This window comes from Capra hircus, chromosome 21 (assembly GCF_001704415.2).
Source record: "Capra hircus breed San Clemente chromosome 21, ASM170441v1, whole genome shotgun sequence".
NCBI classification, from domain to species: domain Eukaryota; kingdom Metazoa; phylum Chordata; class Mammalia; order Artiodactyla; family Bovidae; genus Capra; species Capra hircus.
In genome coordinates, this window is record NC_030828.1 from 26,699,437 (window position 1) to 26,714,224 (window position 14,788).

At 45.7% G+C, this 14,788-nt stretch overlaps 1 protein-coding gene across 3 annotated transcripts in view; it reads left to right on the top strand.

The window, feature by feature from the left end:
* IL16 (interleukin 16) overlaps window positions 1–14,788 on the top strand; it is a 114,090-nt gene that overhangs the window by 76,205 nt on the left and 23,097 nt on the right. For all 3 annotated transcript variants that reach the window (XM_018066447.1, XM_013973065.2, XM_018066448.1), the window contains exons 8-11: window positions 326–542; window positions 2,733–2,850; window positions 5,231–5,363; window positions 12,658–12,745. In XM_018066447.1, coding sequence (XP_017921936.1) covers window positions 326–542; window positions 2,733–2,850; window positions 5,231–5,363; window positions 12,658–12,745 — 556 coding nt within the window. The remainder of the gene's footprint in view (window positions 1–325; window positions 543–2,732; window positions 2,851–5,230; window positions 5,364–12,657; window positions 12,746–14,788) is intronic.

Consider the following 14,788-nt stretch of genomic DNA (forward strand, 5'->3'; position numbering starts at 1 on the left):
CACTGGAGAAGGGAACAGCTACCCACTCCAGTATTCCGGCCTGAAGAATTCCATGGCCTGTATAGTCCATGGGGTCCCACAGAGTCAGACGTGACTGAACAACAGGAGTCAGATGTGTCTGAACAGCTAATCAACAGCATATGTATATACAGGTTTCCATACCACACACACACACACACACACACACACACACACACACACACTCTGCCACATGTTCTTCAAAAACATGTTCTTCCACTCCTGTTATTCACAAAAACATAATAATAAATAAAAGGTCAGCCTTGCTCTGAGCTGCTGCTGGAAGCTGTGACCCTCTCTGTTTCAGCAAGCCAAAAAGGGGCTGCTCACCCTCACGGTTAGGACCCGCCTGACGGCCCCCCACTCCCTGGGCAGCCACCTGTCCCCCCCACTGTGCCGTTCCCTGAGCTCTAGCACCTGCGTCACCAAGGCCTGCAGCTCCTTCATCCTGGACAGCCCCGAGGCGCCCACCAGCAGCACCAAGCCCAACGACAGGATCCTGGTGGAGGTGTCCCTGAAGAAAGGTAGGCAGGCGTTGCCTCCCAGGGGCCTCACTGTTCTCCTCCACCCTCTGACTGGACCCCCACTTCTGAGCTGTCTCCCTGACTTTCCTAGGGGGAATCAGGCCAGGCTGTTGTCCTTAAGCAGATTTTTGTTGTTGGAATATAGTTGCCTTATGGCTTCCCAGGTGGTTCAGATGGTAAAGAATCCACTTGCCAATGCAGTAGACATGAGTTTGGTCCCTGGGTCAGGAAGATCCCCTGGAAAAGGCAGTATCAACCCACTTGAGTATTCTCGCCTGGGAAATCCCATCTACAGTCCACGGGGTTGCAGAGTCGGACACGACCAAGGACCGAGCACACAGATGGTTGCTTTACAATACTGGGTTAGTTTCTGCTGCACAGGAAAGCGAATCAGCTATAGTGAAGTGAAGTCGCTCAGTGTCCGACACTGAAGTGTCAGACTCTCTGCGACCCCATGGACTGTAGCCTACCAGGGTTCTCTGTCCATGGGATTTCCAGGCCAGAGTACTGGAGTAGGTTGCCATTTCCTTCTCCAGGGTATCTTCCTGACCCAGGGATCAAACCCAGGTCTCCCACATTGCAGGCAGACGGTTTAAGGGAGCCACAAGGGAAGCTATACATATACATATACATATATCTCCTCTTTTTTGGATTTCCTTCCCATTTAAATCACCAGAGAGCAATGAGTAGAGTTTCTGTGCTGTACAGTAGGTTCTCATTAGTTAGCTATTTTGTACATAGTCATGTATATATGTCAATCCCAGTCTCCCAGTTCATTCCACCTCCCTTTCCCCCTTGGTACCCATATGATTGTTCTCTATGTCCGTGTCTTTGTTTATGATTTTCCAGTGTTTTATGATTATTGTTTAGCCCCAGGGTCTAGGGCTCTATTTGTTAACAGAAACCCAGGACACAAGATCCAAATTCAGTCAATTCAGTCAGTGTGTTCTGGTGCAGTGGTTCAAATAAAACAGAATGAAGAAAACACAGGTCTCTCTCTCATGCATACACACACACACACACACACACACTCATGACCAGGAGTTACAGCTCTACGGTGAATCTGCTGGGAGCTTGGATAGGTCGCTTGCCCTCTCTGGGATCTTTTTCTTACTTGGGGCAGAGAATTGAGATGCTCTCACACTCAGACATTTGAAGATCAACATCCAGTCCCTTCACCAGTCGGGGTGGATGCTGACAGCGATGGGCTCATCAGGCCCTCCCCGCCAGAGTGCAACCAGGCTGAGACCTGGAGGGTGAAGAGGAGGCAGCCGGCCCAGATTGTTGGGAGAGAGGGAAGGCCAGTGTTGCTGCAGCAAGGTGGGCAGGGTGAGAAGTGGTTTTGGAGCACTTCGTGGGGACAGAGAGAAAGAACCTGTAGGCCTTTGTAGTTTTCTTGTTGTTGTTCAGTTGCTCAGTCATGTCTGACTCTTTGTGACCCCATGAATTGCAGCACGCCAGGTTTTCCTGTCCTTCACTATCTCCCGGAGTTTGCTCAAATTCCTGTCCATTGAGTCGCTGATGCCATCCAACCATCTCATCCTCTGTCACTCTCTTCTCTTCCTGACCTCAATGTTTCCCAGCATCAGGGTCTTTTCCAGTGAGCTGGCTCTTCGCATCAGGTGGCCAAAGTATTTGGAGCTTCAGCTTCAGCATCAGTCCTTCAGTGAATATTCAGGATTGATTTCCTTAGAATTGACTGGTTTGATCTCTTTGATTGATGCTCTGCTAATTGCAGTTGGAAATCCTTGAGGGACTTCTGAGCACTCTCTCCATGACGAGCTATGTTCCAGCCGTACTGGCTGGCCTCCTTGTTGGCTCTCCTTCCTTCTTCCCTCCCTCCCATCTTCCCTCCTTCTTCCCTCCCTCCCATCTATCCTCCTTCTTCCCTCCTTCCCGCCCTCCTTCCGTCCCTTCCTCCTTTCCTTTTCCCTTTTTCTTTCTCCCTCCCTGTCTTCCTGCTTTCTCGTTCCCTACTTGATCTCAGCATCTTCATCTGCCTTGGCCACTAGTTTCTGACCCTCGGGCAGTGCCTGTTCACAGCGATGCTCTGCAACTATGCATGGAGTGACTGCATTGATCAATAGGAGACATCAGCGAACCCAGCACAAGTCTGGGCCCCTGACAGACCAGGCACACCTGGTCTAGTGCAGTCACAAGCCCCCGCCTCCACCCTGTTCTGCCTTCCAGAGGCGGGCGTCGGGCTGGGCATTGGACTGTGCAGCGTCCCCTATTTCCAGTGCATTTCCGGCATCTTCGTTCACACGCTGTCTCCAGGATCCGTGGCACATCTGGATGGTCGACTGCGGTATGTCCCGATTATGTTCTGGAAAAGATCTTAGGGAAGGAATTCCTTTGTGTGTCAGGAGATTGATCAGAAGATGAGATCTTTAGAATTGCTCCTCAAAGTGTGGTTCCTGGACATTGACATCCAGGTGTAGTTCCAGCGGCATTGACATCCCTTGGGATTCCCTTGGACATGCAGAATTCCACAGCCCTCCCCGACTCATTGAATCGGAACCAGCATTTTAAGGAGATCCCGGGGAATTTGTATACATGTCATCATGTAAGAGATATTGTCTCGGAGAATGATGGCCAGAAACAGAAAACATGAAGTGAGCATACTTTAATTCAGATGTAACTGATGTTAATTGTATAGTGACATAAACAGGAGGTTCAAAGAGGTTTGCCTATGTAGTTTATATGGAAAAAAAAAGCTTACTAAGCAAATCAGTAGTATTAACTCCGTTTCTTGGTAGTACAAACAAAAGATTTTTCAGCATTTCACGTATGTCTTTTTACAGATAACTTCTAAGAGAAGTAAAAATCTAAATTTTATTTTCAACAAGTTATCTGAGTCTAATAATAATATTTTATTCCAGTTTAACTTGTTAGAATACTCAGTTCCGCATTCATATATGGTTTATCTTCTCTCATCGAGCATATGATATATGCTGGTAGCTCAACAGTAAAGAATCTGCCTGCCAAGCAGGAGGTTTCTGGGTCAAGTTCAGTTCCTGGGTCAGGAAGATCCTCTAGGGAAGGAAATGGCAATCCACTCCAGTATTCTTACCTGGGGAATCCCATGGACAGAGGAGCCTGGTGGGCTACAGTCCATGGGGTCGCAAAGAGTCGGACATGACTTAGCTACTCTTTACATCAACTTATGCTATATATTTAAATGTATCCCAGATAATATATCTTCAGGTATACCTTCTCTACTGAGTTTGGGTTTTGCTAAATCAGCAGGGTTTGGCCACATTTTAACGGTTTCCCTATCACTATAGGATGTACACGCTTGGATTAGTGATGGGTTTGCTGCTACCCTAGGCAGGAGGGCGACGGAGCGACGGCTCTAGTCCAAATCTCTTGAGATACTCTTCCCTCTTAGACTTCAGCTGAGTAGGGATTGTTTTGGAAACTTTCACTTTCCTTGGCATGAGGTGCTGTCTGGCGATGGCCTTCTTTTACAGCAATGAAAATGTGCTCCTTCTTAGCAAGGAGAAGGAGAAAGGGAGCCAACCAACTCTGCAATAGCAATGTAGAAGAAAGAAGCAGCCGACCACAGCAGCAGGAACCGTGAAATCAGTGTCAGGAGAGCTAAATTTCAGTCCCAGCTCTGCTGATAACCAGCTAGGGCAGAGGATGGCAAATGAGGGCCCACCGTCTGTTTTTTTTTTTTTTTAATAACGTTTTATTGGAACAAAGCCATACTCATTCATTTACATATTCTCTAAGGCTGTTATTTTTATGCTATGACATTAGAGTTGCAGAGTTGCCATAAAGATTGTATGGTCTGCAAAGCCTAAAATATTTACTGCTGCTGCTGCTAAGTCGCTCCAGTAGTGTCCGACTCTGTGCGACCCCGTAGACAGCAGCCCACCAGGCTCCCCTATCCCTGGGATTCTCCAGGCAAGAACACTGGAGTGGGTTGCCATTTCCTTCTCCAATGAAGGAAAGTGAAAAGTGAAAGTGAAGTCGCTCAGTCGTGTCCGACCCTTAGCGACCCCATGGACTGCAGCCTACCAGGCTCCTCCGTCCATGGGATTTTCCAGGCAAGAGTACTGGAGCAGGGGAAATATTTACTATGTGGCAATTAACAGAAAAAGTTTTTAGTCCTTAAGTGAGGTCTTATTGAGATAATTTCACTCTCTCTGTCTCATTTTCCCCATGTGTGAAGCAAGGGAATTGGCTTGTACAAATCCCCTTGCAGCCTTATTTTTTCTACCTCGTCTCCCTCCCATTTCCTGCCTGATAAGAATGAACTCCATGCAGGAACCTCAACCAGTGATTTCTTCTCTATCTTTTAGCACATCCCATTTGTTCATTCCCTTAAACATTCTGCGTATGAGAACACAGAAGGCCCAAGAGAGGACGTGATCAGTTTACCTGTGGTTAATTGGTTAATCCATCACACTGGTTAAACTACACCCTCCATCTCATTCGAGCTTAAGTTAGATAGAGAAGGGCAGGAAAAGGTTACAAACTGTGGTGAATGTTGCCCCATTCTGGGATGCACTGTCTCCCATTTTGTGGTCATGCATGAAGGGGGTGTGTGATGAGCTGCTTTGGTCAGCAAGGTGAATTTGGGGTCTCATCATGCACCCTAGGCAGAAGCGGGACCTTGGGGACTTGCACACGCCCTGTGAATGACCTGCCTGACAGCTCCCTGTTGCTGCCTCTTACAGATGCGGCGACGAGCTGGTGGAGATCAACGACTCCCCCGTTCACTGCATGACGCTCAACGAAGTCTACGCCATCCTGAGTCACTGTAACCCGGGTCCCATCCCCATCATGGTTAGCCGCCATCCAGACCCACAGGTGACTCCCTGGGCATCCTCTCCCTCCCAGGCCCACTCTCGCAGGACTCCCATGGGAACAAGAAGTGGTGAACATGCAGACGTTAACTGAGTTTGAACCAAGCATCTATAGTAACAAGTTTCTGCAGCAGAAGTCCTATGACAAACTCCTAGACACTGAGGCACTTGGCATTAGCTCAGGAGGTTCTCATGGCTGAGTTACAGGTGTTAGGGCAGGAAAACATAGACCCAGAGTTTCTGTTAACAGATAGAAGAGATTCACTCATCCATGCATCCAGCGGGTCCCCACTATGTGACTCTCTGGAGCTGGGCACTGGGCACACAGGGAGAAGTGCGCGAGCTCCTGGCACGCAGTCCTGCCCTCCAGATCCTTACATTCCCACGAGACTGGCAGAGAAATCATTGCAATACAGCGTGGTCAGTACTGTGAGAACACAGGCACACAGAAGGGAAGGTCAGATAAAAGCAAAATGTAGTGAAAGTTAGTTTTCTCCAGGCAAAGACTTTGTGGAAGGTCATTCCAGGCAGCAGGGACACAGAGTTAAGTTGCGGAGTCTTGAAGGCACCTGCCGTGGAAGGAGGGAGGGGTAGGTTCTTGGGACTGGGGGGCAGAGACGGGAGCAGAGGGTTGAGAATGCAGTTTGGTGAGGCATTGGGGTCACATGCCAAGGGCTTTCCACAGGACGCTAAGTGTTTGCATTCTGTGGGTGGTGACGAGCTAGGGGAGTCTGAAGCTCTAGCTGTAACATGTTCAGAATTTTCTTTTTACCCTTTGATTGCTCTGCAGAGGACAGGATGGAGTAGGTGGAGTTGGAGTTTTTAGTAGGAAGGAAACAGATGATGAGGCCTGAATTAAACAGCAGATGTGGGAGGAGAATAGAGCAGAAGGGGCAGCAGGAGGCAACTTGGGAAGAATCAACAAAAGCTGTTGGTTGGGGACTTCCCTGGCAGTCCAGTGGTTAAGACTCCACACTTTCAATGCAGGGGGTGCAGTTTCAATCCCTGGTCGGGGAACTAAGATCCCACATGCCTTATGGTATGGCCAAAAATAAACAAATAAATAAATGAAATAGACTAGCAACAAGGATTTAAAAAATCATCTTCAATTCTAAGATGTTAGAGAAAAAAAGAGAGAGAGATGTATTGGCTGATTAGGTTTGGGAAAAGAGAGAGGAGAGCCTAGGAGGACTGGAGTATTTTTAGATTGGAAGATGGAGCAAAGGCAATACCACAGCCAGAACAGAGAACTGGAGAAGGGAGTGGACTTAGGAGGAAGGAGAATCATTGAGGCAGTCCAAGCTCAGAGTTGGAAAAGAATTTCCAGACACAGAGCATTTCAGAAGGGAGTGAGTTTATTAAGAACAAAGAGAAGAGATAATGTGGGCAATTAGAGCACAGCAGGCCAACCTCCAGGCAGACATGGCAGACCAGAGAGAGCCTACAGTTTCCATGAGTTAATAGCCAATTTTTATAGCCTCAAGACAAAGAAAATTCCTGTTGGATGGTTGGTGTTAGATGATTGGTTGGGGTGCTATTGGGTGTTTACTGGAGTTGGCATCTTTGCCTAATTGGGAGTCAGGAAGCTTGTTAGTGATGATCAGGAGGCTTTTGGCAAAGCCAAAGGGGCTCAGTCAGCTTCAGAGGTGACCTTGGTTCTGGGCTCCACTTCTGAGGAGGCCTAACACCTGTGACCTTAGGGCAGAACTCAACAAGAATGATCTCAGCTGGGGACTGAGATGGAGGCACTGTGGGATGTTTAGTGAGACAGGCCAGCAGGCAGTTACCTTTAAGGCTGATAATGGCTGGCTTTAGAAAAGGCAGAGGAACCAGAGATCAAATTGCCAACATCCACTGGATCATCAAAAAAGCAAGATAATTCCAGAAAAACATCTACTTCTGCTTTATTGACTATGACAAAGTCTTTAACTGTGTGGATAACAACACACTGTGGAAAATTCTTAAAGAGGTGGGAATACCAGATCATCTTACCTGCCTCCTGAGAAATCTGTATGCAGGTCAAGAAGCAACAGTTAGAACTAGATATGGAGCAATGGACTGGTTCCAAATTGGGAAAGGAGTACGTCAAGCAGTATTGTCACCCTGCTTACTTAACTTCTATGTAGAGGACATCATTCGAAATGCCAGGCTGGATGAAGCACAAGCTAGAATCAAGATTGCTGGAAGAAATATCAATAACCTCAGATATGCAGATCACTCCACCCTTATGGCAGAAAGCGAAGAGGAGGAAAGTGAAAGAGGAGAGTGAAAAAGTTGGCTTAAAACTTAACATTCAAAAAACGAAGATCATGGCATCCAGTCTCATCAGTTCATGGCAAATAAAGGAGAAACAATGGAAACAGTGAGAAACTTTATTTTCTTGGGCTCCAAAATCACTGCAGATGGTGACTGCAGCCATGAAATTAAAAGACGCTTGCTCCTTGGAAGAAAAGCTATGACCAACCTAGATAGCATGTTAAAAAGCAGAGACATTACTTTGCTGACAAAGGTCCATCTAGTCAAAGCTATGGTTTTTCCAGGAGCCGTGTATGGATGTGAGAGTTGGACTATAAAGAAAACTGAGTGCTAAAGAATTCATCCTTTTGAACTGTGGTGCTGAGGAAGACTCTTGAGACTGTCTTGGACTGCAAAGAGATAAAACCAGTCAATCCTAAAGGAAATCAGTCCTGAATATTCATTAGAAAGACTGATGTTGAAGCTGAAGCTCCAATACTTTGTCCATCTTATGGGAAGAACTGACTCACTGGAAAAGATCCCTATGCTGGAAACGATTGAAGGCAGGAGAAGGGGATAACAGAGGATGAGATGGTTGGATGACATGACCGACTCCCAGCAGAAATAGGATAGAGAAGGGGATGGTGGGTAAGATCTACACAGGCCCGTGTGGCAGGGTTCAAACACAGCTCTGCTTAGTTAGTGAGCACTGACAGTACGTATGCTGGAGGAAATATTTATGTATTATTTGGCTGCTGCTGCTGCTAAGTCGCTTCAGTCATGTCTGACTCTGTGCAACCCCATAGATGGTAGCCCACCAGGCTCCCCCTGGGATTCTCCAGGCAAGAATACTGGAGTGGGGTGCCAGTTTCTTCTCCAGTGCATGAAAGTGAAAAGTGAAAGTGAAGTCGCTCAGTCGTGTCCGACCCTTAGCGACCCCATGGCTGCACTGGGTCTTTTTTTTTTTTTTTAACTTTTTATTTTTACTTTATTTTACTTTATAATACTGTATTGGTTTTGCCATACATTGACATGAATCCACCACGGGTGTACATGCGTTCCCAAACATGAACTGCCCTCCCACCTCCCTCCCCACAACATCCCTCTGGGTCATCCCCGTGCACCAGCCCCAAGCATGCTGTATCCTGCGTCGGACATAGACTGGCGATTCGATTCTTACATGATAGTATACATGTTTCAATGCCATTCTCCCAAATCATCCCACCCTCTCCCTCTCCCTCTGAGTCCAAAAGTCCACTATACACATCTGTGTCTCTTTTGCTCTCTCGCATACAGGGTCATTATCACCATCTTTCTAAATTCCATATATATGTGTTAGTATGCTGTATTGGTGTTTTTCTTTCTGGCTTACTTCACTCTGTATAATCGGCTCCAGTTTCATCCATCTCATCAGAACTGATTCAAATGTATTCTTTTTAACGGCTGAGTAATACTCCATTGTGTATATGTACCACAGCTTTCTTATCCATTCATCTGCTGATGGACATCTAGGTTGTTTCCATGTCCTGGCTATTATAAACAGTGCTGCGATGAACATTGGGGTACATGTGTCTCTTTCACTTCTGGTTTCCTCAGTGTGTATGCCCAGCAGTGGGATTGCTGGGTCATATGGCAGTTCTATTTGCAATTTTTTAAGGAATCTCCACACTGTTTTCCATAGTGGTTGTACTAGTTTGCATTCCCACCAACAGTGTAGGAGGGTTCCCTTTTCTCCACACCCTCTCCAGCATTTATTGCTTGCAGATTTTTGGATCGCAGACATTCTGACTGGTGTGAAGTTTTTTGGTTTTGATTTGCATTTCTCTAATGATGAGTGATGTTGAGCATCTTTTCATGTGTTTGTTAGCCATCCGTATGTCTTCTTTGGAGAAATGTCTATTTAGTTCTTTGGCCCAATTTTTGATTGGGTCGTTTATTTTTCTGGAATTGAGTTGCATAAGTTGCTTGTATATTTTTGAGATTAGTTGTTTGTCAGTTGTTTCATTTGCTATTATTTTCTCCCATTCAGAAGGCTGTCTTTTCACCTTGCTTATATTTTCCTTTGTTGTGCAGAAGCTTTTAATTTTAATTAGATCCCATTTGTTTATTTTTGCTTTTATTTCCAGAATTCTGGGAGGTGGATCATAGAGGATCCTGCTGTGATTTATGTCGGAGAGTGTTTTGCCTATGTTCTCCTCTAGGAGTTTTATAGTTTCTGGTCTTACATTTAGATCTTTAATCCATTTTGAGTCCTAACACTGCACTGGGTCTTAATTGCTGCATGCAGGATCTTCTATCTTTGTTTCGGCAGGCAGACTCTTAGTTGTGAGTGAAATCTAGTTCCCCAATGAGGGATGGAGCCTTGCAATGGGAACACAGAGTCTTAGCCCCTGGACCACCAGGAAGTCCCCAGTCTTAGCCATTTTGAAGCATGGAGTTCAGTGGCGTGATGGACATTCACATTGTTTTGCAGCCATGACCATCAGCCATTCCCAGGACTCTTCATCTTGCCAAAGGGACACTCTCTGCCCCTTAAACAGCCCTCCTTCTCCCCTCTGGAGAAGACTCTTCTCACTTTCTGTCTCTCACTGTGTTCCAGACTTCCCTCTGTTTGCTCTCTGATTTTGACAACTCTGCATACCTCGTCTAAGTGGTGTCATATGTGACTGGGCGCTTTCACTCAGCATGGTGTCCATTAGGCTCACCTGTGCTATGGACTATGTCAGCATTTCCTTCCTTTTGAAGGCTGAATAAGACTCCATTGTATATCTAGAGGCCATATTTTGCACATCCCTTCATTTGTTGGTGGACACTTGAGTGGCTCCCATCTTTTGGCTATTGTGAATCCTGTCGCTATGAACCTGGGTGTGCAAATATCTGTTCGAGTCCCTGCTTTCCATTCCATGTGGGTAATATACAGGAGTAGAATTGCTGGCTCACATGGTAATTCTATTTTTAACTTTTTGAGGGACCGCCATACTGTTTTCCACCTTGGCTGTCTCATTTTACAGTCACACCAGCAATGCACCAGTGTTTCAATTTCTCCATATCCTTATCAACACTTGTCACTTTTCTGTCTATTTATTTTAATGACTTAATTTTTAGTTTTGGCTGCACTGGGCCTTTGTTGCTGTTCAAGGGCTACTCTCTAGTTGTAGTGCACAGGCTTCTCTTATTGCAGAGGATGGGCTCTAAGGTGTGCGGGCTTCAGCAGTTGTGGCCCATGGGCTTAGTTGCCCTGAGGCAGCTGGGACCATTCCAGACCAGGGAGTTGAACCTGTGTCCCCTGAATTCGCAGGCTGATTCCTAACCACTGGACCATGTAGCCATCCTCATGGGTGTGAAGTGATATCTCATCGTGTTTTTGGTTTTTTTTAAAGATTTTTTTGATATGGGCCATTTTTAAAATCTTTATTGAATTTGTTACAATACTGCTTTCATTTTTTGTTTTGGTATTTGGCCTCGAGGCATGTGGGATCTTAGCTCCCAGACCAGGGATAGCACCTCTACCCTCTGCTTTAGAAGGGGAAGTCCTAACCACTGGACCACCAGAGAAGTTCTCTCTTGGTTTTGATCTGCATTTCCTTAATGATTAGTAATGTTGAACATCCTTTCACAGGCTTGTTGGCCATTTGTCTGTCTTCTTTGGAAAATATCTATTCAAATCCTATGCCCATTTTTACTTGGATGGTTTGATTGTTCTTGCTGTTGAGTTGTAGGAATCTGATTTGCCTAAGTCTTCTCCCATTCTGTGAGTCCCATTTCACTCTACTGATTTTGCCATTTGTTGATTGATACATGGAATATTTTCATCTTTTTTTTGCTTAAATATAGCTACATCTTTATTATTTTAAGGGGATGAGTAATACTTAGGGAAAAAATCAAAGAAGAAAGAAAGCCTTAGTATGATTATGTGAAACAAGTAGAATTAGTCTTAAAGGTTAACTTACTGGTGATTTGATAATTCTTAAAGTAATGATGGACTTTTGGACTCAGAGGGAGAGGGAGAGGGTGGGATGATTTGGGAGAATGGCATTGTAACATGTATACTATCATGTAAGAATCGAATCGCCAGTCTATGTCCGACGCAGGATACAGCATGCTTGGGGCTGGTGCATGGGGATGACCCAGAGAGATGTTATGGGGAGGGAGGTGGGAGGGGAGGTTCATGTTTGGGAACGCATGTACACCCGTGGTGGATTCATGTCAATGTATGGCAAAACCAATATAAATTTTTTTAAAAAAGGAGAAAAAAAAAAGGTATCGGGATATTTTCATTTTGATGTTATCCGATTTGTCTCTTTTTCTTTTTATCTTTTTCTTTTTCGTCATCCAATTTTATCTATATATTCTGTCCCATTTATCTCATAGTTCTTTGATATGCAGAATATTTTCATTTTGAGATTGTCCAATTTATCTGTTTTTTTTTCCTTTTGTTGCTTGTGCTTTTGGTGTCCAAAAAGTTCTTTTTAAAAACCCTCTGACTTTACTGTGAAGTAGGTTCTATTGTTGTCACTGTTTTGCAGGGAAAAGATTGAGGGTGAGAAGCTTAAGTTCCTTGTGTGAGTGTGTGGTTAGAAAATGAGGGCACTGGGACTTGCACATGAGTCTGTTTGCTCCAGAACTCATACTTTTAACTATTACTCAAAGGTGATTAATTGCCTGTGGCAATAAGATGGCGAGGGTTACAGTTATGACATCGTTGCTGTTGGTAATAAAGGTGATGATGATGTCACGGCAGCGTTAAGTGTGGAAGAACTCCCCAGAGGTAAACTCTAAAATGGTAACTCTGCCCGGTTTGGCAGCAAGTAGTGGAGAAAAGGTTAGGGAGTTCAGAGGGGCCACCTTGAGAATCCCGTTATTGACACAGTTTGGACTTTGTCCATAAGATACTAGGGAACCACTGATGCCCAGGGTGTTTCTGGGAATGTCAGCTCTTTGTAGAGTGGGTGTGAATGAAAGACAGCAAAATCCAGGGGCCCAGCTAGGGAACTGGTACAGGACTCAGAACCTGATGCAGAACTTCCCACTATTTGCTTAAGGAGGTGATGTATATTTTCCAGGTCTCTGAACAGCAGCTCAAAGAAGCTGTGGCCCAGGCTGTGGAGAACGTCAAGTTTGGAAAGGAGCGGCACCAGTGGAGTCTAGAAGGTAAGGAGACGGTGAACTTGCATTTGCAGCATCTTTGTCTTCTTAGAAAGCTTTGAGTCTAGCCACCAACTTACTCTCTACCTCAGGAACATAGTAGTCATCACAGATGAGCCTGGTTCATAGACAAGGATCGAAAGCTAACAGTCCACCAGCTAAATTGGGGTCCCATTATGCTTTGTTTCGGAGGCACGAGAGTTTAAAATCATCTGAATTTGAATAGTTTTAAATCCACCAACTTTCTCTAGTTCTTTACAGTCCTCACCATTCCCTGTTATCTTATTTTACCAGGTTGCCTGTCTCACCTCTCTCCCTATAGGCATTTGAGATTTCAACCACTAGCCCATGCTAATAGGTTCCTTAGAAAGAATAATATCTATTAATAAAGTTTCTGACATGTATTGAGTTCTAATCTTGTTAGGCATGCTATTTAATACACTATTTCCCTGAATCTTCCCATATAATTGTTATGCATATTTTTGGGAAAATGTGGGGTCCTGAGAGGCTCCCCTATCCCAGATCAGCCACTGAGAGGCTCCCTTACCCCAGATCAGCCACAGAGTACACAGATAATCTGGGTTGGGAACCAGGCCGGCCAACTCCAATGTACAGCTGGTGGGCATTGGCCAAGTTTTGTGGAATGTCCATATTATAGAATAATGTGCAGGCTTTAGCACTGATATTCACAAGGATGTTACACAGTCTGGAGAGTGTCCAGATAAAAGGACAGGATCCAGAATTTTATTTCAGTGGTGTTCTTCCATTTCCACCCACTCGACATGCATCTATGCTCAAGGGAGGAGGACAGAGAAAAAAAGTTTGACAGAGGTTATCTCTGATAGGCTGGGGGTGGATTTTTGCTTTCATTTCTTCCTTTTTGCAGCTGACTTTAAACAAAGATACATTTTTATTTTATGATCAGGAAAAAGCAAAAGAAAAACTTTTTCTCTAAAGACGACTTGAATTATGAGCTTCATCGGCCTTGGCTCTGTACTGAGGTCTGAGATGCTCGCCTGTGGGGCTCCCCTGTTGCTCCTGGACTTGCAGAATGGCTGACATTTGAGCGAGAGCCTGGGCCTCGGTCTGCTCCCACTCTTCTGATCTGTGGTGCGAGGCAAGGGGCATCTTCTACTACTAGAGACAAAGAAGGGTCAGTGGAGGGTGTGTGGTTGGCCCTAGTGCTCAGAATATGACAGGGTTTCAGAAGGGGGCTCAGAACCAGGAGGAAGGGCTGCATAGGAAGAGAAAAGGAAGAGGGGAGTCTGGCTAGGGCACAGTGGTTTTCTGGCCCTGTTTCATCCTCATTTTTGGAAAGAAAGGTAACCTCTTGGTTATTGTTGTTCAATCACTAAGTCATGTCCAACTCTTTGAGACCCCAAGGACTATAGCCCACAAAGCTCCTCTGCCCATGGGATTTCCCAGGTGGGAATAGTGGAGTGTATTGCCATTTCCTCCTCCAGGGGGATCTTCCCAAACCAGGGGTTGAACCTGAGCTTTCTGCATTGGCAGGCAGGCTTTTTACCACTGAGCCACCATGAAAGCCCGGACCTCTTGGAACAATGCTCAAAGCGCCTTCACAGACATTTTCTCTCTTTGATTTTGAACCCCAAAATGTCCAGTGCCCCTGAAATGAGTATCTCCATTTTACAGATAGGAAATGGAGGGTGGAAGTTTGGGTTCCCCCAAAGGCCAGCAGGCTTTGAAATGGGCCATGGTCAGAATGTTGATTCAGAAGCATCCGGAGGCTCCACACCTATGGGAGTGAACGATGTCTCAGGGCTGAGCAGAGGGGCCAGTTGAGCAGAGATAATACCAGACTACTTCCGCCCAGCCATGGAGCTCACATGGCCCACTGGAGGTGTCCTGTGTGCAGAATTGGCTGGGTCTTTCTAGCCTCGTCTCCATCAGGCATTGGAGGTGGGCTGCCTTTTGGGCAAGGTGGTCCCTGAAGGGGCTAACAGCCAGGACATCAAGCCCTTCCTTGAAGGGCAACCTTGGGGATGCATCTCCATCTCTATGCCTGGAGACTCAGAAAGTTTAAATGAT